At 39.6% G+C, this 23,259-nt stretch overlaps 2 protein-coding genes and 10 non-coding genes across 15 annotated transcripts in view; 11 read left to right on the top strand and 1 right to left on the bottom strand.

Moving 5' to 3' along the window:
* Positions 1-582: 582 nt before the first annotated feature.
* trmt10b (tRNA methyltransferase 10B) lies at positions 583-4,116 on the bottom strand. 3 transcript variants are annotated; one of them, XM_020640355.3, is made up of 9 exons: positions 4,036-4,116; positions 3,681-3,832; positions 3,263-3,371; positions 2,597-2,730; positions 2,318-2,470; positions 1,878-1,956; positions 1,353-1,420; positions 1,072-1,195; positions 583-982 (listed from the first exon to the last, which is right to left on the bottom strand). In XM_020640355.3, the coding sequence occupies exons 1-9, from the start codon at positions 4,070-4,072 to the stop codon at positions 846-848; spliced, it is 993 nt and encodes a 330-aa protein (XP_020496011.1). In that variant the 5' UTR covers positions 4,073-4,116; the 3' UTR covers positions 583-845. The 3 variants fall into 3 exon arrangements, with proteins under 3 accessions (XP_020496011.1, XP_065806340.1, XP_065806341.1); XM_065950268.1 differs by having other exon boundaries at positions 3,928-4,044; XM_065950269.1 differs by lacking the exon at positions 4,036-4,116 and having other exon boundaries at positions 3,263-3,393; positions 3,681-3,819.
* A 3,003-nt stretch (positions 4,117-7,119) lies between these two features.
* Positions 7,120-7,336, top strand: LOC114920553 (small nucleolar RNA U3). The gene has a single exon (XR_003808871.2). It is a non-coding gene; the product is annotated as a small nucleolar RNA U3 (small nucleolar RNA).
* Positions 7,337-9,131: 1,795 nt separating this feature from the next.
* intu (inturned planar cell polarity protein) overlaps positions 9,132-23,259 on the top strand; it is a 24,799-nt gene continuing 10,671 nt past the window's right edge. The window contains exons 1-4 of one of the 2 annotated variants that reach the window (XM_065950267.1): positions 9,132-9,505; positions 11,881-12,473; positions 13,960-14,045; positions 16,826-17,041. In XM_065950267.1, the coding sequence (XP_065806339.1) occupies positions 9,420-9,505; positions 11,881-12,473; positions 13,960-14,045; positions 16,826-17,041 (981 nt within the window). In that variant the 5' untranslated portion in view covers positions 9,132-9,419. Of the gene's footprint in view, positions 9,506-10,091; positions 10,327-11,880; positions 12,474-13,959; positions 14,046-16,825; positions 17,042-23,259 lie in introns of those variants that run through there. The other variant, XM_020640365.3, reaches the window with a different exon arrangement.
* Positions 17,163-17,236, top strand: trnan-guu (transfer RNA asparagine (anticodon GUU)). Its single transcript has one exon. It is a non-coding gene; the product is annotated as a tRNA-Asn (tRNA).
* On the top strand, positions 17,624-17,697 carry trnan-guu (transfer RNA asparagine (anticodon GUU)). Its single transcript has one exon. It is a non-coding gene; the product is annotated as a tRNA-Asn (tRNA).
* On the top strand, positions 18,521-18,594 carry trnan-guu (transfer RNA asparagine (anticodon GUU)). The gene has a single exon. It is a non-coding gene; the product is annotated as a tRNA-Asn (tRNA).
* trnan-guu (transfer RNA asparagine (anticodon GUU)) lies at positions 18,881-18,954 on the top strand. The gene has a single exon. It is a non-coding gene; the product is annotated as a tRNA-Asn (tRNA).
* trnan-guu (transfer RNA asparagine (anticodon GUU)) lies at positions 19,575-19,648 on the top strand. Its single transcript has one exon. It is a non-coding gene; the product is annotated as a tRNA-Asn (tRNA).
* On the top strand, positions 20,974-21,047 carry trnan-guu (transfer RNA asparagine (anticodon GUU)). The gene has a single exon. It is a non-coding gene; the product is annotated as a tRNA-Asn (tRNA).
* trnan-guu (transfer RNA asparagine (anticodon GUU)) lies at positions 21,305-21,378 on the top strand. Its single transcript has one exon. It is a non-coding gene; the product is annotated as a tRNA-Asn (tRNA).
* trnan-guu (transfer RNA asparagine (anticodon GUU)) lies at positions 21,737-21,810 on the top strand. The gene has a single exon. It is a non-coding gene; the product is annotated as a tRNA-Asn (tRNA).
* Positions 22,268-22,341, top strand: trnan-guu (transfer RNA asparagine (anticodon GUU)). Its single transcript has one exon. It is a non-coding gene; the product is annotated as a tRNA-Asn (tRNA).

Here is a 23,259-nt window from a genome sequence, read left to right as displayed (position 1 = left end):
ATAAAGTCTCTCTTATTGTTGCATCACCACTTTTAATGATTTGCATGATTTAAAAGAAAATACATTAAACTTCATTAAATTAGAAATTAGGACTGAGCTACAAAGCTTTCTTTACCAACCCATAAACAAGTCTTTATTTTATTTAGATCTATGAATATCAATAATAAAACTAAGCATTAAAGCTAATAGACATGAACCTTCTTTATACCGTGGTCTGGGTGAATACTCAATTCTAATTGGCTGAAGGGTGTCCATTAACTTTTGAGATATGGACACCTATGGAAGTAGTTCCAGTTAGTGAATCCACTGCTATCTGTCAGACTGAACGCTTCCCTTTGATGTCACTGGAAATAAGATCTTTCAAAAATGAACAAGGAAGGAAGGAAAATATTTGAGGGAGATCGAAGATGAGATCGAAGATGAATATAGATTCAATCCAATTTTCTAAAGAAAAACATGGCTTCCCTGATAAATGTAAATTTTTTCCCCCTAAAAGTGAAATGATGCTGCTTGTAAACGTCTGCAGTAAAACACACCAGATGATTAAAAACAGTTCAAATACTGCAACCTGTAAACATGCTGTAATGTTTGTCACCATTTAATCAACACATTGATTTTAGATTTCTCTCTGGTACAAAACAAGTTTTAAAAAATAAACAGACTTAACAGAAAAAAATCAGACTTAACAGAAATAATCAGACTTAACAGAAAAAAATCAGACTTAACAGAAATAATCAGACTTAACAGAAACATGAGGAAAATACAGGACGTTCTCTGTGGTTTTTTGTTTGTTTTTGTTCTCAGCAGTTTTGTTATTTATTTTGATTCTTTGTACGATCAATGAATTACGTCTGTGTTTGAGAAACTGGAAGTGGTTGAGAATCCTCGGGTGTAATAACATAACCTTTGCCCTGGGGGAACCACGCCTGCAGGGCTTCAGTCCAGCTGCCTGTGCTGCAGAAAGTTAACAAGATGTCAAACACTGTGGGGGAGAGAGAGAGACTGGAATTAATTCAATTTAAAAAAAAAAAAAAAAAGAATTCTGCCTCACAATTTATAACAGATTTTCACCTTGATTGACAGCGAGGATCTTTGAGTGGAAGTTCTTGCTGTTGTTCTTCTTCACCATGTACTCGTCTATGGGCAGCCTCGCGGTGTGCAGGCTCAGCTCTGTGGCCCTCGAGAAGCTCAACCTCTGCGGGGGGAAAGGGAAAGCAGAAAGACTGGAAGGTTGCCTTCATAAAAAAAGCTCTACTTCTCTCGTTTTACCCAAACTGAAAGGAGGGTTATATAACCTTTTTATAAAATAAGACCGTTCAGTCATCATCATGCCGTGCAGCAATAGTTCATACCTTCTGGATACTTTCATCTACAAGGCCGCCCAGGACGTACACCTTATCAGCATCCACTGTTTGTAAAGCTGAAATGAAAGATTATAGAGAGGAGGAAAAGAAATAGGTTAATGGATTCAAGAAAGCGGCACATCCGAACGCACCGTCTTGGCGCTCTAGTTTTATCTCCAGAGGGGACTCTTTAGTCCCCAAACAGTAATACCAACAATAACTTCCTCTGCCTTTATAATTACACATTTGTCAGACTCTACTGCCTCTAGTACTGCTGTTAGCTTTTTAACATAATTATATCCTGCCGCTGACTTTTTTTAAAATCATTATCTTACTCTTGTTCAGCTCTACTTGTAGTAGTAAAAGTAGAAGCAGTAATAAAAGTTGTAGTGGAAGAACTTCATGAGCAGTTACGGTCATAATACGCCCTCTGCTGGTCAAAAAGATGCACTACAATTAAAAGAAAAAAAAAGTATGACGTTTTTGTGACGTCTCTTCTGGAGAAGGAATACTTCTGAGACGGATCACGCGAACCTTCTTCAGCATCGGGTGTGAGGTAGATGATTGTTTCTGGGGGGAAAAGGTCCTGACAGCTTTCTTCTGTAATGTCCATCTGCAAATAAACAGAAGAAGGGATCCAAACGTCAAAGTAACCTGAGTTTGTTGGTCGACATTTAGAATCCTCCTGCTCTCGATTGAAGAGAAAGGGTGTAACAAAAGTGTGAAGAAAAACAACACACTGACTGAAGTTCAGCCTCTCAAACGACGAGTGGATTTCTCAGAAACAGCCTCGAAGTATCTGTTTTGTGTTTTACTTTGAGTTCAACTAAATTGCATGAACCCTTTGAGTGGTTTCAACTGGAGCTAACGTACATTGTATGCACTGATTTGAAGGGTAAACAAACTCTTAAAATACTCGCCTGCTGGTTAATTCCCATTGTTTTTTTGTTTTTTTAAATGTAAACATTATTTACCATATAATTCAGGAAGCCGTCGTTCATCCGTATGCACTCCCTGTAGAGACGACTGTCCTCCCTCAGGTCCGTCAGGAAAAGACGAAACGGTCGAGTCGCCTTCTTGTTCGAGCCGTACAGTCTCCTTAACTGACCGGCCAGGCGACTCACCTCCTGATGCACGCACGGTTCAAAGTTGTTTCAAAAGGTAAGTATCAGGTGAAAAGCTATGGATCAAAAACTGTTCAGCACTCAAGAAAAATCATTCTGTTTGAGATATATTGACATGTTGAGGCTTACCTTGTCCGACATGCTGTCTGTCATACTCAGGTCAACGCAGAGTTTGAGCCCTGTGAACTGAGCTTCGGCTAAACGCTCTCTGGTGATCGCTTTCATCACCCGTTTTGTGAACTGAGGATTATCGCCGCTTACACCTGAATGTTCAAAAACACAGGAAAGAGGAAATCACTTTTAAACTCCCTTCTACCTTCAAAAAGGGACATTTGTACCAATCTCAGATACCTAACACATCCAAGGGTGAATTCTGTGTGATCACGGTGGGTTCAATAACAGCCTGTCGAGTTATTTTAAGACATCACAGGCCCCGTATGTGAAAGAATGACTGAGACAGCATCTTATGAATGTATGCTGAACAGACTCAGTAACAGAAGGTTGGAGAAGGGGGTCTCCCTGGGACAGGTTCTGGGACTACATAAATTCCCAGAATTGTCTCTGCTGTGACGAGCATTATCTGTAATAATTTTGACGTATTTATCTTTTTTATTTCTATTTATTTTTTATCCTCTCTGGCCTGCTGCTGTGGTTTATGTTCACTGGATCTGTGCACTGAAGTCTGCCCTCATGTTTTGTGTAAGCTAAGGGTTGCTATGTCCTTGAAACTTAATGCCATGTACCGTGCCTTTAAAAAGTTCAATGGACATTTGTTTGTCGTCGCCTCATCTTTACCTGACTCCTGCTCGCGGTTCATCCTCCTCCTCTGCTTCTCTTCTCTCCTCTTGTTTTTCTTTGCTGCCAGCTGCCTCTCCCAGTTCCTCTGCTTCCTCAATACATTCCTCTATTCATCAAACATACAAACACTAATAACAGTGCAGAACAAGACATCACATATGTATTAATTACCATCAAAAATATCGGGTGTATATATTCCTTAAGGACCTTTTGATCCTGTTCAAAGGCAGTAACACTATTTTATATGCTGAATGGTTTACAAAGGTTTTTAAGATCATGGGGAAACATGTATTCACTTCACCAACCACTCCGTGCTTTGATTGCATTTCATGAGTCAATTGTTCTTGTGTGGTTTTCACAATCTACCCAGACCATTAGTTTATTTGCATTGAAATAAAAACTGTATTTTACTTACTGAACACCCTGCATCTTCTCTCCCTGGCCTTTCTTCAGCCACATCAGACTCCACATCTATCTGAAGAAGATCAATTACCTCCGAGACTTCATCCAGCTGCATTTCACACTCTTCTGTTTGATGCTCAGATCTACTGTCCTTAAATGCATCACCTTTAAAGCATAAAATGAGTTATTTACATCTGTAAATGTGCAAACATTTCTGTAGTTTGTTTTTTGCTCTCCAGAGAAAATGATGATAGCCATACTCGTGTTTGTGGAGGTATTTGAAAGCACCGCCGTTATTAAACCTCATCTTTTACTTAAATCTGCTTAATTATCAGAGTAACATGATGGATTAAGAAGCAGAAACGTACCTGAACTGATAAGTATGAAGACATGTGAGCGGCGCATGGGAATGACGTCAGCGTAAACAAAGATGGTAGGGGTGTGTGTACGAGGGGAGAACTATCTATTTCTGTCACAAGAGGGCAGTGTAATATAACACTCTTTCACATTTTTTATTTATAGGATACTTTTTTTTTTTGCATTTAAAAAAACATTAAAATATTATCTGATTATAGGGATCTATAAATATTAATGTGATGGATTGCAAATATTTCTAGTGGATTTATTATTAATAATAATAATAATAATAGTTAGTACATAATATAATTATTATATAATATACTACAATTCTACAATTCACTTAGCAGACGCTTTTATAATATTATATAATAATATTTATAATATAATAATATTTATAATATAATAATATTTATGTAATATAATAATATTTATGTAATATAATAATATATAATACTATAATAATATTTATGTAATATAATAATATTTATGTAATATAATAATATATAATACTATAATAATATTTATATAATATAATAATATAATAATATAATATAATTAGTACACTCCTTATATGTAAGTAGTATAACGAATACCGTTTTTCAATGACTTCTTGCAAGCATGTATCATACAGTTTGGCAAAACCGCAATATTTCACTCCTCTGTGCTCAGAAAAAAAAAGAAAATACAAAACATGAACGAATAATTAAGTAAAATGTAATACGAGCCTGTCTGAATTACGCATGCGCAGAGGAGCACCTTTGAAGTAATTCTTCGTTTGGTGAGTAAGAAGGTCGTTTACATCTATTTTTTTTAACCTTTCAACGTTCATGTATCGTTAATGTTGAGTTATTTATCTTATTATGCAGTTGGGAAGTAGTTACGACAAAACAAATCATGTATAAAAGTTCAGTTTGGTCTCTGGTCGTTATTGTGTCTAACATTAACGCTAATTAATATTAATTATCCAGTTAAAACAACTTTCCCTCCGAATTTCTGGTCAAGAAGAAAACGATTTTAACAATATTTCCACGACATGTGATGGTTCAAAGGTTTTAAAGGTACAAAAGTGAACTTATGTATAAGTTCTTGCATAAAGTGGTGTCAATGACGGGATGAAATGACCCTGCTGGCCAGAGGAAGAGTGCATGCTTGATTTTCTTGTTTTAACTAAATAATATAACCAAGCTTTCTTCTATGGTGCTAGACAAATTATGGCCATTTCTGATTCAAAATTGTTGGCAAAAGTGTGATAATCAAAGATGTTTGTGCTTATATTATAAGTATTCAATTTAATTCATTTCAAATTGTATTTCGACTTTAATGTACAATTGAAGAGAAGCTGATAATACAATTTTAGTCCTGCAAATTGAATCATACAAAAGATTTCACAAGACAGTTTGGAGAATATTGACTAGCCCTTGTAAGTTGTCTGTAGTAATATTATCAGAAGATCAGTCTTTTTTTTTTCCTGTACAAAAACGACCATGATTTTTGACCCTATCACAGACATCAACCTCAGGGACTTATTTTCTTTGGTACCAGGTGTTATATTTGATATCATGTTCAGCACCATAAACACAGCAAACAGACGGCATTTACTGGAGACGAGAACTTCCTGGACTGCAAACAAACAAGTCCGATTACAGGTTTACAACTGCAGGTACAAATCATCTCAGATTAATTGATTTCTATCAACAGTATGTAATAACATTGTAGTAGAAGAATCATTTTTGATTCATTGCTACTCTTCCACCATGTTATTACCACTTAGTAGTTTGCCAAAAATACTTCCAATGAGCAAAAAAATGGAAGTTTTCTGTAAAAAAAGGAAGAAAGTTATTCTATGTATTTTAACATTTTCTTGTTGTCAAACAAACTGTGAATCCTGACTGAGTTTTTGCCATAGGTGTGCGTTCATCAAGCATGTTGTGTCCTTTTAAAGAGGGGTTGTTTTACCCATATATATATAGATATATATATCTATATATATACACATATATATTTTTTTCATTTATTTTTTAACCGTCTTTATTGACAAATTTAACATATACAAAAAACGTTTATACAAACTCTTTAAGAGGATGAACATACAACAGCAAAATACACAGGAAGTTAATTCAAACATAAATCAAGACTAGGGAGATTATATATAAAAATGAATAAATAAAAATCAAACTTTTCCAAAAGAAAATATCAGGCAAATGTACGCAGACAGCAAACTGGAGCAAGGACAACAACAAAAATTCAACAAGGCCCAGAAATCAAAACAACAAGAATCTCGGTAAGTCATCACTAATCTTTCTAATCAATCCTGCTAGATTTCATTTTTTTCCAGAGATAAGAAAAAATATTTGAAATCATTTATAAACCAGTCAAAGGAGGGTTTGCTGTTTCTCCACTTACTACAGTGAATATGATATTTACTCATGAGTAAAATAACATTTACCATGTCAGTAATTGAAGGGTATCAAATTATCCATAAAATAGAGAATACTATAAGTATCAAATAGATATTATATGTGTACCGCGATATTTAGCAATACCCAGGACCCACAATTTAATGTGGTTTGTAGTCGGACGCCTAAAGTGGTGCACACGTGGTTGTTAGCGGCTGTTAGCTCTTTTTTAAACAATGTTTCTGTTTTCCTGCCTATATCTCAACGGAATTATTTCTCACTCATTTAGTGTCATATATCGTTAAGCGTGGACTCGGACAATGTGCCTGTCATGTGATGGTTTTAAATGTCGCATTTAAATAAGACGATCAAACCCCTGTTGTTGTTAGCAATTTGAGCTAACACGTTGCACGCAGTCTCACAGCAGCCAATAAGAAGCCAAGAGGAGAGATCGACAGAGCCTTGTGGGTATTTTATTATAAACCACGTTTTTGCACTTTTTAATTATTAATATGTCAAATTATCCGTCCAGCGTATGCAGTAATGTATTCGGTGGTCCATTGCTAAACATTTCAGATGTATTTGTGATTATTTTCTCATTAAAAAAACATCTTATATAGTGTGTTTTGTGTCCGCACCGTGACTGAGAAGGGCTGCGTCGTCATACTAGTAGTGTCGCTGTAGAGTTGTGGAGTTAAGACTATACTTTCAGGGATCATTTCTATAGTTTCTGACTTGAGAAATGTGTTTCTAAAGTGTGTGGTCTCGCTAACCACGATGATGAGTTGGTGATACTCTTTCTTGAGCGCGAAGCGGGTAGAGAGACTTGATTCAGTTCTTATGCTCTTTTACTTTTGATGACCGTTCACTGTCCTCTCGGGGACAATGAGGGAGAGAGTATGATCAGAGTGGTAGCGTAATGATGTTAAAGCAAACTTATATCTCTAACGTGGGAGTGACGTTGTTAACCAGATGGGATGAGATGTGGATCAGTTCTTGTTCGAGTGCACTACTCAAAGATTTAATGACTTCCAGTGGTATGTGTGTTAGTGAACATTATGGTTATTACTCCTGTATATTTCAATCAACTTACAGTGTTTATATGATTCAAACAGTCCATCCTTAACACACAACTTCACCCCCATAAAACACTACCCTCACCACCTGCTTCATTATTATCATTACTAACGTTGTATTATTATACAATTTAATTCAATTCAATTCAAAAAACTTTAATCATCCCCGGGGGGCAATACAAAGGCACACAGAGCAGTAAATTAACAACAGTGTAAGTAGACGAATCATTTTAAACTAAATATGAAGTGTCAATTCAAATACAACTTAAAGCTTAAACTTAACTTAAAAATATAAAGGTGTAGATATAAGTGGACAGTGATCGGACTAACAGATGTAAACAGATGTAACCATAACTATGTGCAGTAGTGACCAGATGTAAACAGAACTATGTGCAGTAAACAAGAAATAAATATATATATACAGAGCTATGTGCAAGTAAACTAAATGATAAGTTATTAAGGTGCATGGTGAATAATGGAACAACAGAACTATTATAAACAATATAATTGTAAAGGTAAAAATTAGATAAATAAAGTGACCGTAGTGCAATGATGGATAAGAACAACAGGAATAAAGTTAGCAGAACTGTATGAATACTGATATAAAATTGTTAGAATAAAGTGATGTAGTGCATGAGACCAGATAAAGCAGAGGCAGTTAAGTTAATATTGTACATTCTATATATTTTATTATAGTATTATACTAGTCTATATCATATAACATGTCATTATATTACACTATATTGTTCATATTGCACTGTATTATATTATATTATACTACATTATAAGTAGTCACTTTAATCATCACTTGTCACTTTATCTTGTCATTCTCTGCATAGTTAGCTTCATCATTCATTTTGTACTGTATATACCCCATGTTTTTATTTTTATTTATCTTATCTATTCTGTTTAATGTGTATTTTGAGCTTTCTTGTCTGTGCTTTCTGCAACGCCCGGATTTCCCCTCTGGGGATCAATAAAGTATTATCCTATCCTAACCTAAAAAGACACGTGGTGCAATATAATCTATATTTTTGTTTCTTACTATTAAATAATTATAAGCATACATATGGTAATTACGCAACATTCTTTAGTTTAATATTCATCAGTAAGTGACTTAAATGTGACTGAAATTAATGTTTATTTGTCAATGTTGGAACTTTTATGAAAATATCACTGTTTGTAATAGCACCCCATTTTTAGTATGGAAGGTAACATACAGTTGTTATTCTTTAGTTACAACTTTTTTTTTTTACAATAAATTAATGTTGATACCGACTTCAAAGAGTAATTAATTACATTAAGATAATGAGTAATTAATAATAATGAATGAATTATTAATTAAAATGAAAATTAAATGAAATGAAAATTAAATGAAATGAAAATGATTAAATTCGTAATTAATGAGTAATTAATTACTTAATTACATTACTTAATTACATTAATCTCATTACAGTCAGTGCAAGTTCGTGATTTGTTGTTAGGATTATTGCCAAGGAAACGTGAAATAAGGTTTTTTTTCTCTCCAGGCTTTTTTTTCCACACTCTCTCTCTTTCGCTTTTTGTTGGGAGCTCGGAGTAGTAGGCGGGTTTTTGGTCCACCTGCCAAGAAAACCGCTGAGACAAATTCCGCTTTACTGGCCTGGAGAAACACTCAAATCTTCTTTTTTTTTGTAACGCACCAGAGAGTCTCTCCTCTCTTTGAATAACCCTTCACTACTCCGTGTCGGTGATTGACGTGAGAAAGTGGAGGAGGATTCTGTCTGCTCTTTGAGCCGCAGTTCAACTCGCATGCTGGTTGTCTGCATAGGAAAGGAATTCATTTTGGAGGAGCGTTTTCAAGGCTTTCTTTGCTGTTTTAAAATGCACCTTAATACCGCGGACAGTAAGTTAACACCGCAGTGAAAACATGACACGCAAATGATGTTTAACATTTCAATAGATGGAGGCTCATTCTCAAACAATTTGGAGGACTTCGACTCTATTCGCAGTGTTCTCCTTTACAGGTCAGTAAAGCCTTCACACTTTTAATAGATTGCAAATGTGTTAGTTATGTTTTCACAAACCTGAAGTTGTGTGCTTTTGAGGCATTTCGCCAGAAGTTTGCTGAATACCTTACGGGATTTAACAAAAAACAAAAGAAACTCGTGCAAGTGTGCAGGGAGGTACAAATGGGAGTGCAACGAAAATGTACACGTGTGAATTAGAAACACACATTAGAAAAGACCAGAAAATATGTTCTGTGCAGGTGTAATCTTGCAATTCCTCTCTTGAGTCTCTTGTTTGTTGTGATATATTCAGATGATGGTTTGAAGGCACCGTCGGAACACACAAAAAATAAAAATACAAATAAAATAAAATAGTTTCTACGGGTTTGAAATGGATTAAATTTTACTATAAATAAAAGTATGTAGTGGTGTCTGTGTGGTTACTGTATTATTTATTATTATTATTTATTTATTTATTTATTGGGATGAGAGCCACAGAGCAAATAACACTGCTGGGGAAGCTTCTGCGTTGTCACGGGCAACCGCGTCGTCCACCAATCAGAGAGGGCGCGTCGCGTCATGTGACACGCTACAAACGCTTCTCTCAGTTCAATACAATATGGCGCCGTTTGTTCTCTTTAAAAGTTGACGCGTTTTGGCGATTTCGTGCGGGAAATAAGACGTCCTACAGACACAATGGCCTCCACTAATGGCCGCCGTTGTTCTGGAAACACTCTCTTGAGCGGGAAAACGAAAGAAGAAGAAGAAGAAGAAAAAGAAGAAAGCTCCGAGCACGACAGTGAATCAACATCATCGAGTTTCAGCAGCTGCGACTCTGAGTAAGAAGATAGTTTCACACAGATAAACAAAGTGTTTTCTCTTGCTGGGGGGGGATATAAGAGCCCCATAAACAGCTGCTTTAGATAATATGACATGAAGAAAGTTACCACTGTTATTAAGGAGGAGAAGATGCTGTAACTTTACACTTTAAACGTCATTTTCATGTTTGACATTGCATACACACTGCCTGTCCAAATAGGTAAGAGCCTCCCATTGGATAATAACTGCATGGGCGATTATCTTTCAGCTGGCAACAACTGATGCAATGAGTGGCTTCTCATTTCTTAAACTGCGATGTTGAAAGACCCATCCTGTGGTCGTGGAGAAGATGTTAAGTCTGTTTGAGAAGGGTCAAATCATTGGCATGCGTCAAGCAGAGAAAACATCGAAGGAGATTGCAGAAGCTACTAAGAACTGTCGAACACATTATTAAAAACTGGAAGGAAGAGTCACCCTGTTCCAGAGTGATCAGGGTAAGAAGAGAGGCAGGTGAAGTGATGCACCCGTCATGCCTGCTGTACAAGCCTGTGGAGGGCACTGCTATGATCTGGGGTTGGTCAGGTCTAGGTTCAGCAACATTATGTGCCTGCTGACTACCTGAACATACTGAATGACCAGGTTATTCCATCAATGGGTTTGTTTCTTCCCTGATGGCACGGGCATATTCCAAGATGATTCATCAGGATTCATCGGGCTCAAATTGTCAAAGAGCGGTTCAGGGAGCATGAGACATCATGTTCACACATGGATTGTCCACCACAGAGTCCAGACCTTAACCCCACTGTAGAATCTTCTGGGACTTTGCGCAGTGGTCCGACTCTCCAAATCATCAGTACGAGATCTTGGTGAAAAATGAATGCAACACTGGACGGAAATAAAGCTTGTGACATTGCAGAAGCTTCTCGAAACAATGCCACAGCGAATGCGTGCCGTAATCAAAGCTAAAGGCGGTCCAACGAAATATTAGAGTGCGTGATTTTGTTTTTGGGTGGCGACTTTTTCTTTTTGGCCCGTCAGTGTATAAGAGCAAGGTTGTGGTTTTTGGCTTCTTTTGGTAACATATTTACACTCATAATTTGGAAATAGCAGCTTTATGAATAGTTATAACAGTTCTTTAAACATTTGCCAAAGAGGGGTGGGTCACTCCATCCTCCTCCCATGTACTTTTTCATAGCCTTGGGGAGTGTTTTCCAATTTGGGAGGTAAGCCTTCATAAATAATTGTAGGCTTCTTGCAATACTCAGTGAATTTATGGACACTGACTCAAAGCTGCCCACCACACGATCTTCAAAGAAGCTTAAAAACAAGACAACCCAATACATTTATTTTTACTCTGTTATTTTAAGCTCTGTTCATAGTAGTTAAGTTGTAGTTGTGTTTCTTTTTTTAAAAGGGAGGATTATTTACAGCAAAAGTGTCAGATAAAAGTAGAAGAAAACCATCGCGTGATAAAAAATAATCAGGAAACAAGTTGGGGATATTATCTGCCGAAATACTGAAAGGGTTTGAAAAGTCAGAAATAAAGAGCTACATCTCTGCTTGTTTTCTTTCAGTGACCTGGAACCAGAGTGGCTGGATGACATCCAGAAGAATGGCGAGCTTTTCTACCTTGAGCTGAGTGAGGGCGAAGAAGAGGCGGCTTTAGCCCAAGCCACCGCCAATCAGAATGCGTCCACCAACCACGTGCGCTTTAGCGATAAGGAAGCAGAGGTCATCACGGAGCAAAACAAGAAACAGCGATGCAGCTCACGCAAGAAAGGTGAGCCCGCGCTTAAGAAGCTGGCTCGGATCCTGAGGACGAAACGCCGGCCTTCTCAGCGTAAAGGAGGGGGAAAAGTTGGGAGTAAAGACAACTCATCTCCAGCGTCCATCCTGAAGAACCAGCCGGGTCAAAGGCAGGGCGTGACGGTGCGGCAGCAGCAGCTGAAGGAAGTGTGTGTCTACCTCAACCCAAAACGCCTTGTAGGTACATCAGCACCTCTCTCTGACAGGGGAGGCCTCCTGGAAGCGTTGCTGGGGGTGGTACACCGCCCCTCATGGGGCAGGGGAACAGGGGACCCCAGAGTGGTCAGGCAGGAGGAGAGACTGACTGTTCATGGACTGATACCCAACAGCCCGGCCATCAAATGTGGACAAATCCTTATTGGTAAGACCTTCATTCCAACAGGTTGTTGTTGGAACTATTATACAAAACAACACAATGCTATCATATATATTTATTTCTGTTCTTATGTCATCTCAATGACTGAATAATTCTACAGTTTAAACTACTAATACTACCTTCAAGAAAAACCTTTTTTCTTCAGAAAAAGTGAGCAGCTTCGATTGCATTAACAGTCATCCGTTGAGTCATAAACCAACTCTGACTCATTCATTTCCACACGTACACTGGCACAGCTCAGGCTGCAATCAATGCTCAAAGTCATAGAACACGATCTGAGTAATGAGACTGATGCACAGCCGCTAATGAAGACAGAGAAGTTTAGCCCTGTTAGTTAAGTAGATGCTTTGTGGAAGTAACTGGAGAAGAAAGAAATTGCGAAAACAAGTGTTGAGTAAGAAAATGAAGCCGTTCTCATGGCCGACTCTGAGCAGCTCGTGAAACTTTCATCACAGTTTGGTAAGCAAATGCAGCTTCAAATACAGGTCAGGTCTGGTTCCCCAGTCTTGTTTGAAAGCCAGGCCTCTCTGAAGTGATTTCCTTCTATCTGCACGAATGATCGGACAGCTTTTACTAGCAGACCAGAGAACGCCGGTTGTGTTCTGCAGCCACAAATGACTAACCACATCAGTTAGAGTTTAGAGACGCTTTAATGCAGTGCTGCTGCTACATGCTTAAACAATTAGAGAGGTTGAATACCTGAAATAGCTCCGTTGCTGAGATGGTAATGAATGCCTGGATGTACACAGGCAGGTGGAGCTCTTTATAGACCCTTTAAAGGGCCTCTATAGTGCAGAGGAGGGGGGGAAAAAGCTGTCGAAAGTGTACAGTTAAAAAATAGAAGAGTAGAGTATAGAGTATAATGACTGCAGAAAAAATCATTGGTGTACTCTAATTGACGTCTTTAATTGACCCATCTGTCACATAACTGCATTTTACTTATCATGTTACTTCAGCATCTTTTTGAACTATTCACCACTGCACTGTTTCATATTTAGTCATGTAAATATCAGTATTTTCTTATTATGTGTAAAGTTGATATTGAAGGTTGTACCTGTACATAAGAGAGCACAGTTCACCGAAGTTAAATTCCTTGTGTGTGTAAGCATACCTGGCCACAAAATCTGATTCTGAGTATCTGCTGCAGAGGGCTTCGGTCTGCCGGTGCTGAGACGCAGCGCAGCCAAACTAGTGGGAGCACATACATTGAAAGTAAAAACCCATCAGCTCCACTGCCATAACGTAATTTAGGCGATATGGAACTAATTCCACCAGATCCAGGTCCCTTTCTTTGCCAGCATTGCGCTCACCTCTGCATCAACATAACCAGCATAATGATTCGTTGCTCTCCAAAATGTGAAGTTTGTGTGTTGTTAAGCTGAACTATATTTCCTTCTCCTAAAGGTTTTTACCTGATTTATTTGTATTGCTCTCATTTTAATATTTCCTTTCGTCCATGCTCTCTCCTCAGGTGACGTGCTCGTAGCTGTGGATGATGTGGACGTGACCTCTGAAAACATAGAAAGGGTTCTCTCCTGCATTCCAGGACCAACACAGGTAAGTGTGTGTTCATCTACTAGAAACCCCCAAATGCCCTGGATGTAAGGTATAATAAATGTTAACAGCCAACGGTTGTCATGGTTTCTGCAGCTACACCTTTAAAGAAGTTGTTCAATATCTCAGCGTGGAAGGTTTCTGTGTTCTTTGTTTGTTTGGTATGAAGTTGAGCTTCTCTTTGACAGTAAATATAGACCTTAAATTACTTTCCAATGTACTGGTTATTCTGAGCTGCTAAAATGTGAATGGAAAGCAGAAGTCAGACATTAGTAAACCCCTTATTACTGAGAAATGATCCTTTCATTGGTAAGCAAAAAAAAAAATCCATGCCTCAGTTTTGCATTTTTCACCAAAAAGCAGACCATCAAAAAGTAGGAATTTGCAAATGACAGAGTGTGTTGTGTGTCGATGGCAAACGCGGCGCGTAGACGGGACTGCGGTTCCGACTCTGTTTCTGCGCCACAGGAAGCTGTTGTGGGATTCAAAGCTCAGCTGATTAGAAGACACAGTCGGAAACAAAATTATATTGTGGGGGAAAGAGCAAGGAAGATATTTTTTTTTTTTTTAGAAAAATATGTTTCCTCAGGCACCACGATGACTTTCAAAAACTAGAAATAGAGTTGTGTGCAGAAAGAGTTGTGTTTTCAGCCAGTGTGTGTTAAAAGATCATTTTTTTCTGCAATGCAAGCTGTCTTAGATTTATAGATGACAGCATTCATTAAGAGCAAATATTAGTATTAAAGGCAGTCTACCATGCCCCTTACTAACCCTTATAACTTCACAAGCTTGAGTTTCTCGTTCATGTGTGTGTTGTCCAAGTAGTGCTGAATGACTGACATCAACAGACTGGAATCCAAGTGAAGGCACGCTCCAGTCTGCCCACATCCTTTCTTATTTATGATGAGAGAAAGCGCTGCAGTTAGCCCACTCTGACTCTTTAGGCAGTGATTTCCACAAATGTAGAGTTTGGCATTTGTAGTTTTCTGACTTTGTAATACCTTTGTTTGATGCCCACAGCTCGGTCTGATGAAAACTACCCCTGCATCCTTCATGAACCCCTTAGAAGTAAAGATACAGTTGATGTTTACCACTCAACTCAAGGACTGAGCGAGCCCGTCAATTGAAAGAAACATCCACATGGTATTCCACCAGTACTCTTCTCTAATAATACCTCTGACGTTGGCTCACATGGCCGACAGCCCAGATGTAGGCGCCTGCTGGAGAGAGAGAGTGGCCTGTGGTTTGTGCTGACAGACCTTGGAGGGTTCTGAGAGTGATCGTTGGATTAGAAAAATACTGTTTCGACATATTTCAACCAGGGGAATACAGGCTTTGTTTTTTTGGGTAGGCACCATATGCTGAAGGAGTGAGAGAAGAAGACTTGTCCTTGTTTGGAAAGTAATGACCACAACGCCAGTCTGAGCTGTTTAATCATAAACACACTTAATGGCCTTTATTAGAATTGTTCAAGACACACAAGAAACCAGAGATCGTCCCTTAGTGGAACAAGTTATGTTTCATAGAGAAATATAAATAAACAGCAAATTTCCAAATCTGTGTAGCAGTTGAAAACCAAAATATAAAAAGGGGCGTGGCTGGGTTAAATCTTGTGCTTGAAGTTTATATCTGGATCCTTAAGATCTTTTGTGGTTTGAGGTGAAATCCCAACAAAACCTCCAATGTTCTGCATGCCCTTCTGCTTTTTTAGGGACCAACTCTTCTGTGTTTACTGGAAAGTTTCTTATACGCATTTTTTTGTAACACATCAGTATTCTTCATTGACATATCGGATTGGCTTGAGGGCTACTTCTCTGTGTTTCTGAATCCAAATCGAGAGATCTAACACACGTCCTTACAAGCCTGGACTTCCAGCGGTTCTTTCTCACATCTGGACTCTGTGTCTGATTTCCCCATATTAAAATCAGCACATCTTTGACAGCCTCTGTAGCGCTGACAGGTTTCAGCCTTGAGTCAGCACAATTTGTGTGAACAGGTATGCCAACATAGTGTGTCCGTAATTTGCACCTTCTGCGCTTTTAACGAGTCTGTAAAATGTGAGTGAGTTTAATTTTCTGGATGGTGTTTCTGTCAGTTATTATGTAAGTTTAACTCTATAATGCTTGGATTTTTGCATGTACATCTTAATCCATGTTTTATACCACACAAAAATCTGGTGTTACTTGTTCTGGACAGTGGTAATACAGACAAAACAGCTTCTCCTGTGCATCTTTCTGCACGTGTTACACTGCAGCTCTGTGTCTGTTCCTCGGTGACTTCGTATGAATGGCAGTGTAAAATAAGGCGCTGGGTATGGGAAGTAAAAAAAACTGCATGAGCAAGAGAAGATTGGTCGCCTCTTGTCTTGCCACTGTTTGTTTTGGGTTTCAGAGGTTTGGTTTTAATTTTGTCCAACACACACACACACACACACACACACACACATACACACAGATCCCTGTTATTTGTTAACTGCGGTTGGGCTGGATGCCCGTGTCATTTTCTCGCTGACAATTGCAACACCTCAATTTTTTTTTTTTTTATACAGAAGCACGATCATGTAGCTGATTTTTTGTAAAGGACAAGAACTCTGATAGAGACTGGTAGGCAGGTTCATGCTTTGGTCTGTCTATACTTTTTCGCCCAATAAGCTGCATTCAGTTTGATTCTCCCTCTCTCACCTTGTCTCCTACCTCCTTTCTCTACCGCTCCTTGTCATTCCATTACTTGATTTTCATCACCATCTCTCTGCCTCTTCTTCTTCTTTTGTTCTACCTCTCCAGGTGAGGCTGACATTGGAGACGCTGGCTCTGGTAGAGGGCAGCATTACCTGCGAGGCTCAGACGGCTCGTAGGATGAAGGTCTCCCCACCAGTCAGCCAGCTGGTGCGTCTGCTGTGGGGGGAAGACACAGCCGAACTGCAGATGTCTATAGGACATATCCCACATGTCGTCATGTACCTCTCACTCAAACTGGACTCTGCATCCCCACAGGAGGAGGTGAGTCTGTGTGGAATTATGATGAGACATGAACAGACTTCTGAGCTCATGCCATGGTTTAAGTTTAAGACAGATGTGGGCGGGGCTTGAAAATCAAAGCCACACTACTATGGGCGTAACAGTCTCTGTGGCGCAATCGGATAGCGCGTTCGGCTGTTAACCGAAAGGTTGGTGGTTCGAGCCCACCCAGGGACGATGTGTTTTTCAGTTGGTGCAACACCTCAATTTCATGTTAATCAACAACACATTGTCTGTAGTTGGTGGTAAAACCAGCCAGGTAATTGTTATCCTCTTCTATTGAGTTGCACTTTGACAAAGCAGCACAGAGTCTGTTTTCATTTCTCCATAGCCTTAAAACTCCTGCCATATTCATCACATTACTAATTAGAAAAAAAGCCCTAAAAGAATCACAAAAGAGTAATGAAAACAACACAGTGTTAAGTTATTTTCCTTATTTTTCAGTGTGACAAAAAATATATTGAGGAAGCCACAATAGCCGCATAGACGAATCTTTATAAAGAATACCTGTAACTGGTACAGTAACTAAGTTATTCTGTGTGAAACTCTGACATTATCCCGTCAGTCTCTGTGGCGCAATCGGATAGCGCGTTCGGCTGTTAACCGAAAGGTTGGTGGTTCGAGCCCACCCAGGGACGATGTGTTTTTCAGTAGGCTCAACACCACAATGTCATGTTAATCAATAACGTCTTACCTGTTGTCAGGAGTAAAGGTTAAGAAAATGGATCACGGGCCTGTTTCTGAAAGAGGGTTCAACACACCCTTAGTCTAACCTTGAGCTCTGAGTTGATTTATTCTCAGTTAGGAACCTCTGAGTTTTCGGTTCCAGATCAGCAGATTTGAATTTGTTAAATCAACTCTGAGTAGGTCCACTCGGTGTTCAGCGCGTGCACCACGATGATAAAAAGCCAACATGAATGGAGCCCCGATTCTACGATTTGCCATGGCAACAGGTGACAAAAAAGAGATCCTCCTGCTTTAACCATCTTGAAATATTTTTTTTTTAAAACACATCCATTTTTATTTTACTAACGATATGTGTTAGGCAAGTAGCTGACCTTCTTGTTTTGAAGCACATATGAATACATGTGACTGTCCAGTGATTGTCACGTATGACTCCCTAGCCCGCAAAGTCCACCTATCGCAGGTGAATGCATCTTTCACCTTTCCTGTCGTTGCAGCATAAAGAGCTAGAAGAGATTTTTCTTCCTAGCTAGAAAGTGGCGAGCGCATCGCATAACTTCCTTTCACCAGTGTCCGTCTTTAAACTTCTGTCTTCTTCCATTCTAAACACGCTGTTAAGTTCTCCTTCAGCCAATAACCTTCCTCTCATGTTGCCCTCATTCATGTTTTAAGCATCACTGCGAGGAGTCATTTTATGATGCAGCTTTACATTTAAAGAGCAAATATAAGTGGGTGGGGCATTTGAGAAAAAAAACACACCCCCTAATCTAGACAGCAGTCTCTGTGGTGCAATCGGATAGCGCGTTCGGCTGTTAACCGAAAGGTTGGTGGTTCGAGCCCACCCAGGGACGATGTGTTTTTCAGTTTGCCTGGCAGTAGAAACTCCAGGATGATGTTTGCGTTCACATATACAGCTCCTCCTGGAACTTTTTTTTTTTCAGTGTGACAAATTTATTGAGGAAGCAACAGTAGCAGCATAAATGAACCATTATAAAGAATACCTGTAACTGGTACAGTTACTAAGTTATTCCGTGTGAAACTCTGACATTATCCAGTCTGAGTCTTTTATGTAACGAGCAAATATTAGTGGGTGTGGCCTTTCAAAAAAAAAAAAACACAACACTAGTTGGACCAGCAGTCTCTGTGGCGCAATCGGATAGCGCGTTCGGCTGTTAACCGAAAGGTTGGTGGTTCGAGCCCACCCAGGGACGATGTGTTTTTCAGTAGGTGCAACACCACAATGTCATGTTAATCAATACCATGTTGTCTGATGTCAGGAGTAAAGGTTAAGAAAATCTATCTGGTGTAGCATTAACACTACATTGTTGCATAATTAATATAACACAATATCGGTACTGATATTTTCTTGAGAATTGTTCTCTTGGTTTTATTTAAAGCTTATAGTGTATGTTAAGTGTGCATCAATGCATCTGTTAAACCTCAGGCAAGTAGCTGACCTTCTTGTTTTGAAGCACATAGAAATACATGTGACTGTCCAGTGATTGTCACGTATGACTCCCTAGCCCGCAAAGTCCACCTATCGCAGGTGAATGCATCTTCAGGTGAATCTACTTCTGGATTTGAAAGTGGCAAGTGCATCGCATAACTTCCTTTCACCAATGTCCGTCTTTAAACTTCTGTCTTCTTTCATTCTAAACATGCTGTTAAGTTCTCCTTCAGCAAATAACCTTCCTCTCATGTTGCCCTTATTCATGTTATAAGCATCACTGCGAGGAGTCGTTTTCTAATGACGCAGTTCTACATGTCAAGAGCAAATTTAAGTGGGTGGGGCATTTTAGAAAAAAAAAACACACCCCCTACATTTCCAGCAGTCTCTGTGGCGCAATTGGATAGCGCGTTCGGCTGTTAACCGAAAGGTTGGTGGTTCGAGCCCACCCAGGGACGATGTGTTTTTCAGTTTGTCTGGCAGTAGAAACTCCAGGATGATTGATGTTTACGTTCACATATACAGCTCCTCCTGGAAACATCAGAAGTTTTCTGCAAGTGTCAAAGGCCTGAAAGAATCATGAAAGAGTGATCATGAAATCAGATCATGGAAGAGCTTTAAGCGGGGCCACTCTACTGAAACTGCACTACTGTCAATAACAGAATCGCTACGAGCTGCCAGATCTGCGTGTCAGTCCTCAGTTCTATTACTGCTAGACCTGTCTGCTGCCTTTGACACAGTCAACCATCAAATCCTCCTATCCACGCTCTCTGAACTTGGCATCTCAGGATCCGCCCTCTGCTGGTTCGTGTCCTACCTCTCTGGGCGATCCTTTAGAGTGTTGTGGAAGGGAGTCTCCAAAGCGCACAGCTTATCCACAGGGGTACCTCAAGGGTCAATGCTTGGTCCCCTTCTCTTCTCAATATACACTCTCATGGCTTCTCATACCACTGCTATGCTGACGATACCCAGCTCTTCCTGTCATTCCCGCCAGACGATGTTACAGGCTCCGCAAGAATCACATCATGCCTTGCTGATATCTCTAGATGGATGAATGAACGGCACCTTCAACTCAATCTTTCAAAGACTGAGCTCCTTGTCATCCCAGCCAGTCCCTCTATACAACCACAGATCAATATCCAGCTTGGAACAACCAAACTCATGCCCACAAAGTCTGCCCGGAACCTGGGTGTTATGATTGATGGCCAGCTAACTTTTAAGGTTCAAGTAGCCTCGATTACCCGGTCATGTCGATTTGCCCTGTACAACATCAGGAAGATCAGACCTTAACTTCCTCTCATGTTGCCCCCATTCATATTTTAAGCATCACTGCGAGGAGTCGTTTTTTTATGACGCAGCTTTACATTTAAAGAGCAAATATAAGTGGGTGAGGCATTTGAGAAAAAAAACACACCCACTACATTGGCCAGCAGTCTCTGCGGCGGGTAGCGCGTTCGGCTGTTAACCGAAAGGTTGGTGGTTCAAGCCCACCCAGGGACAAAGTCTTTTTCAGTTTGTCTGGCAGTAGAAACTCCAGGATGATGTTTACATTCACATATACAGCTCCTCCTGAAACTATCAGGAGTTTTCTGCAAGCGTGAAAGGCCTTAAAGAATCATGAAAGACTCATGAAAATAAAGAAGAATAACCTCTAACTGTTACAGTAACTGACTTATTCTGTGGGAAACTCTGACATTACCCAGTCTGACTTTTGTATGTAACGAGCAAATATTAGTGGGTGTGGCCTTTGACGGAAAAAAACACACCGTTAGCTTAACTAGCAGTCTCTGTGGCGCAATCGGACAGCGCGTTTGGCTGTTAACTGAAAGGTTGGTGGTTCGAGCCCACCCAGGGACGATATGTTTTTCATTAGGTCCATCACCACAATGTTGTGTTACCTGCCGTGCACAAAAAGTTGTTCGATCACGAAGAGCTTCCTTTCGGGATATGGTACTAAGCAGCTCTGGGTATGTGGGTAGGTGCATGTGCAGAGACACAGTCCTGGCTGTCCTGGAGAAAGAAAGGAAATGTAGATTTAAACTGCTGTGAATTAATTTTCTGACATATGTGGGCGGAGCTTCAAATTAGAGGCCACACCCTTAAAGGTTGTAGGAGTCTCTGTGGCGCAATCGGATAGCGCGTTCGGCTGTTAACCGAAAGGTTGGTGGTTCGAGCCCACCCAGGGACGGAGTGTTTTTCAGTTGAAACAACATCACAATGTCATGTTTATTCACAGCAAGTGATGAATGTGAACTGCTGCTGTATACTCTGTAGACACTTCCTTTAACCCCAAGTTGCTCCCGCTTCTTTGGCAGCCAGGTATGAATGTTTATGAATGGATGAGTTACTTCTGAAGGCCCCTTGTATAGAAACCTCTACCATCATTGTGTGAATGTGTAGGTGTGACCTGTGTAAAATCGCTTTGAGTAGTCAAAAGAATAGAAAAGAGCCATACAAGCTCAAGTTTTTTATCCACTCTTAAACATAAAGATGGAATATAAGTGGGTGGGGCTTCAACAAAATGAAACACGTAATGTTGTCAAGCAGTCTCTGTGGCGCAATCGGATAGCGCGTTCGGCTGTTAACCGAAAGGTTGGTGGTTCGAGCCCACCCAGGGACGAATTGCTTTTCAGTTTAGTACAAAGTGAACCATCAGGTTAATAATTGACAATTGTGTTTGGTCAGAGTTACACAGACAGAGTGAAACTGTCGATGTTCCCTGAAGTGGAGGTGTTTGTGTGTATCAATGTAGAGTAACATTTCAACCTGAATAAAAGAAAGTCAGAACACACTATAAACTTGCAAACAACTGTTGAAAAGTACTTCTATAAACAAATCAGAGAGCTGTGTTTGCACCAGTTAAAAGACAGGACCAAATATATGAAACATTGATCACATATTTCTTAATGCTTGGTTCAGATTCAGGATATTATGTCAATGTATAGTTAATGCTCCAACATGCTTGGAATTCATAAATAGATTGTGACAGATTTGTCGAAGTCCATTTAAAATAACTCAATTAGAAGTAGGAGGGTCTTGCACTTAAAGCCACACCTGCTTGGAATTTTTCTAAGGCAGTCTCTGTGGCGCAATCGGATAGCGCGTTCGGCTGTTAACCGAAAGGTTGGTGGTTCGAGCCCACCCAGGGACGCATGATTTATGATTATGCACCATAGTATTATCACAAGTACCTCAATTTCCATGATCCAGGGTTAACCCAGGGTTCTGGCACAGCTTAAAGCAGTAAGGCCGGCTGTGAGCAATCTTGTTAATAATTGCTCTGCTTCTTGATGAGCCACAGCACGTATCAGAAGCAGCTCCCTGCAAGGTAAGGAGCCTGATCTATTTTTAACTGAGCTGCTGGAAAAGCTGCACAAAGCAGATGAGCCACACAGAAGTAAGACACAGGAAAGACATAGTGATGCCAGTGAATTTTCAAAATAAAACACCCGTACAAAATTCTAAGGAAATGACCAAATCGACAATCACAGAATCAAGCCGACAAGGAAAAAAGACAATGTTTGTTTAAAGCAAAGCTAAGGGAGAGACGTGAGGGACGGGGTTTGTGGAATAGCTGCTTTAGAGTCAAATAAACAATGATTGAAACCATTTCATTCATCATCACTGAAAAAGCTTCAGAAAAGTCCAGAAGTTCTTCATAAGGATCTTGAAGTTCCTGAAACATGGAGGTAGAACTGTAAAGAGCGATTCCCTTCAGTTAAAATCCAGCATGCAGTGAAAAAGCACTACTTTAATATTGCCAACGACAACAGTTGAAGGAAACATTAAAGCTATTGATATCTTAACCCCGGATAAACTCCTATTTTTCCATCTTGTTTGAAAGATATATGTGTCTTGGGAAGCTGACCTGATCATAAATTTGAGGTCTATGACACACTGCCTCTGAACAGGCCTCTAAGACTGTACTTAAAACAATGAATTATAGCCAGTGGACCTTTTTAAATCAAGGCCTCATCAGGGTGGCCGCATTAGCGTCAACACCATGATTCGATTCCAAAGAGAATGCTAAGATCTGAAGCTTAAACCCCTCACAAGTTATATTCTTATT

This window comes from Labrus bergylta, chromosome 22 (genome assembly GCF_963930695.1).
Source record: "Labrus bergylta chromosome 22, fLabBer1.1, whole genome shotgun sequence".
Taxonomy (NCBI): domain Eukaryota; kingdom Metazoa; phylum Chordata; class Actinopteri; order Labriformes; family Labridae; genus Labrus; species Labrus bergylta.
This window is presented reverse-complemented; position numbering and strand designations above follow the sequence as displayed.

What these genes read in the sequence shown, in the direction of transcription:
- trmt10b (XM_020640355.3), bottom strand. Translation starts at nt 4,072, where the DNA reads ATGCGCCGCTCACATGTCTTCATACTTATCAGTTCAG. An exon ending in GAGAAGATGCAGGGTGTTCA is followed by an intron (nt 3,372 to 3,680) that starts GTAAGTAAAATA and finishes TTTGATGAATAG; the next exon opens with AGGAATGTATTGAGGAAGCA. An exon ending in TAGATGAAAGTATCCAGAAG is followed by an intron (nt 1,196 to 1,352) that starts GTATGAACTATT and finishes TTCCCCCCGCAG; the next exon opens with AGGTTGAGCTTCTCGAGGGC.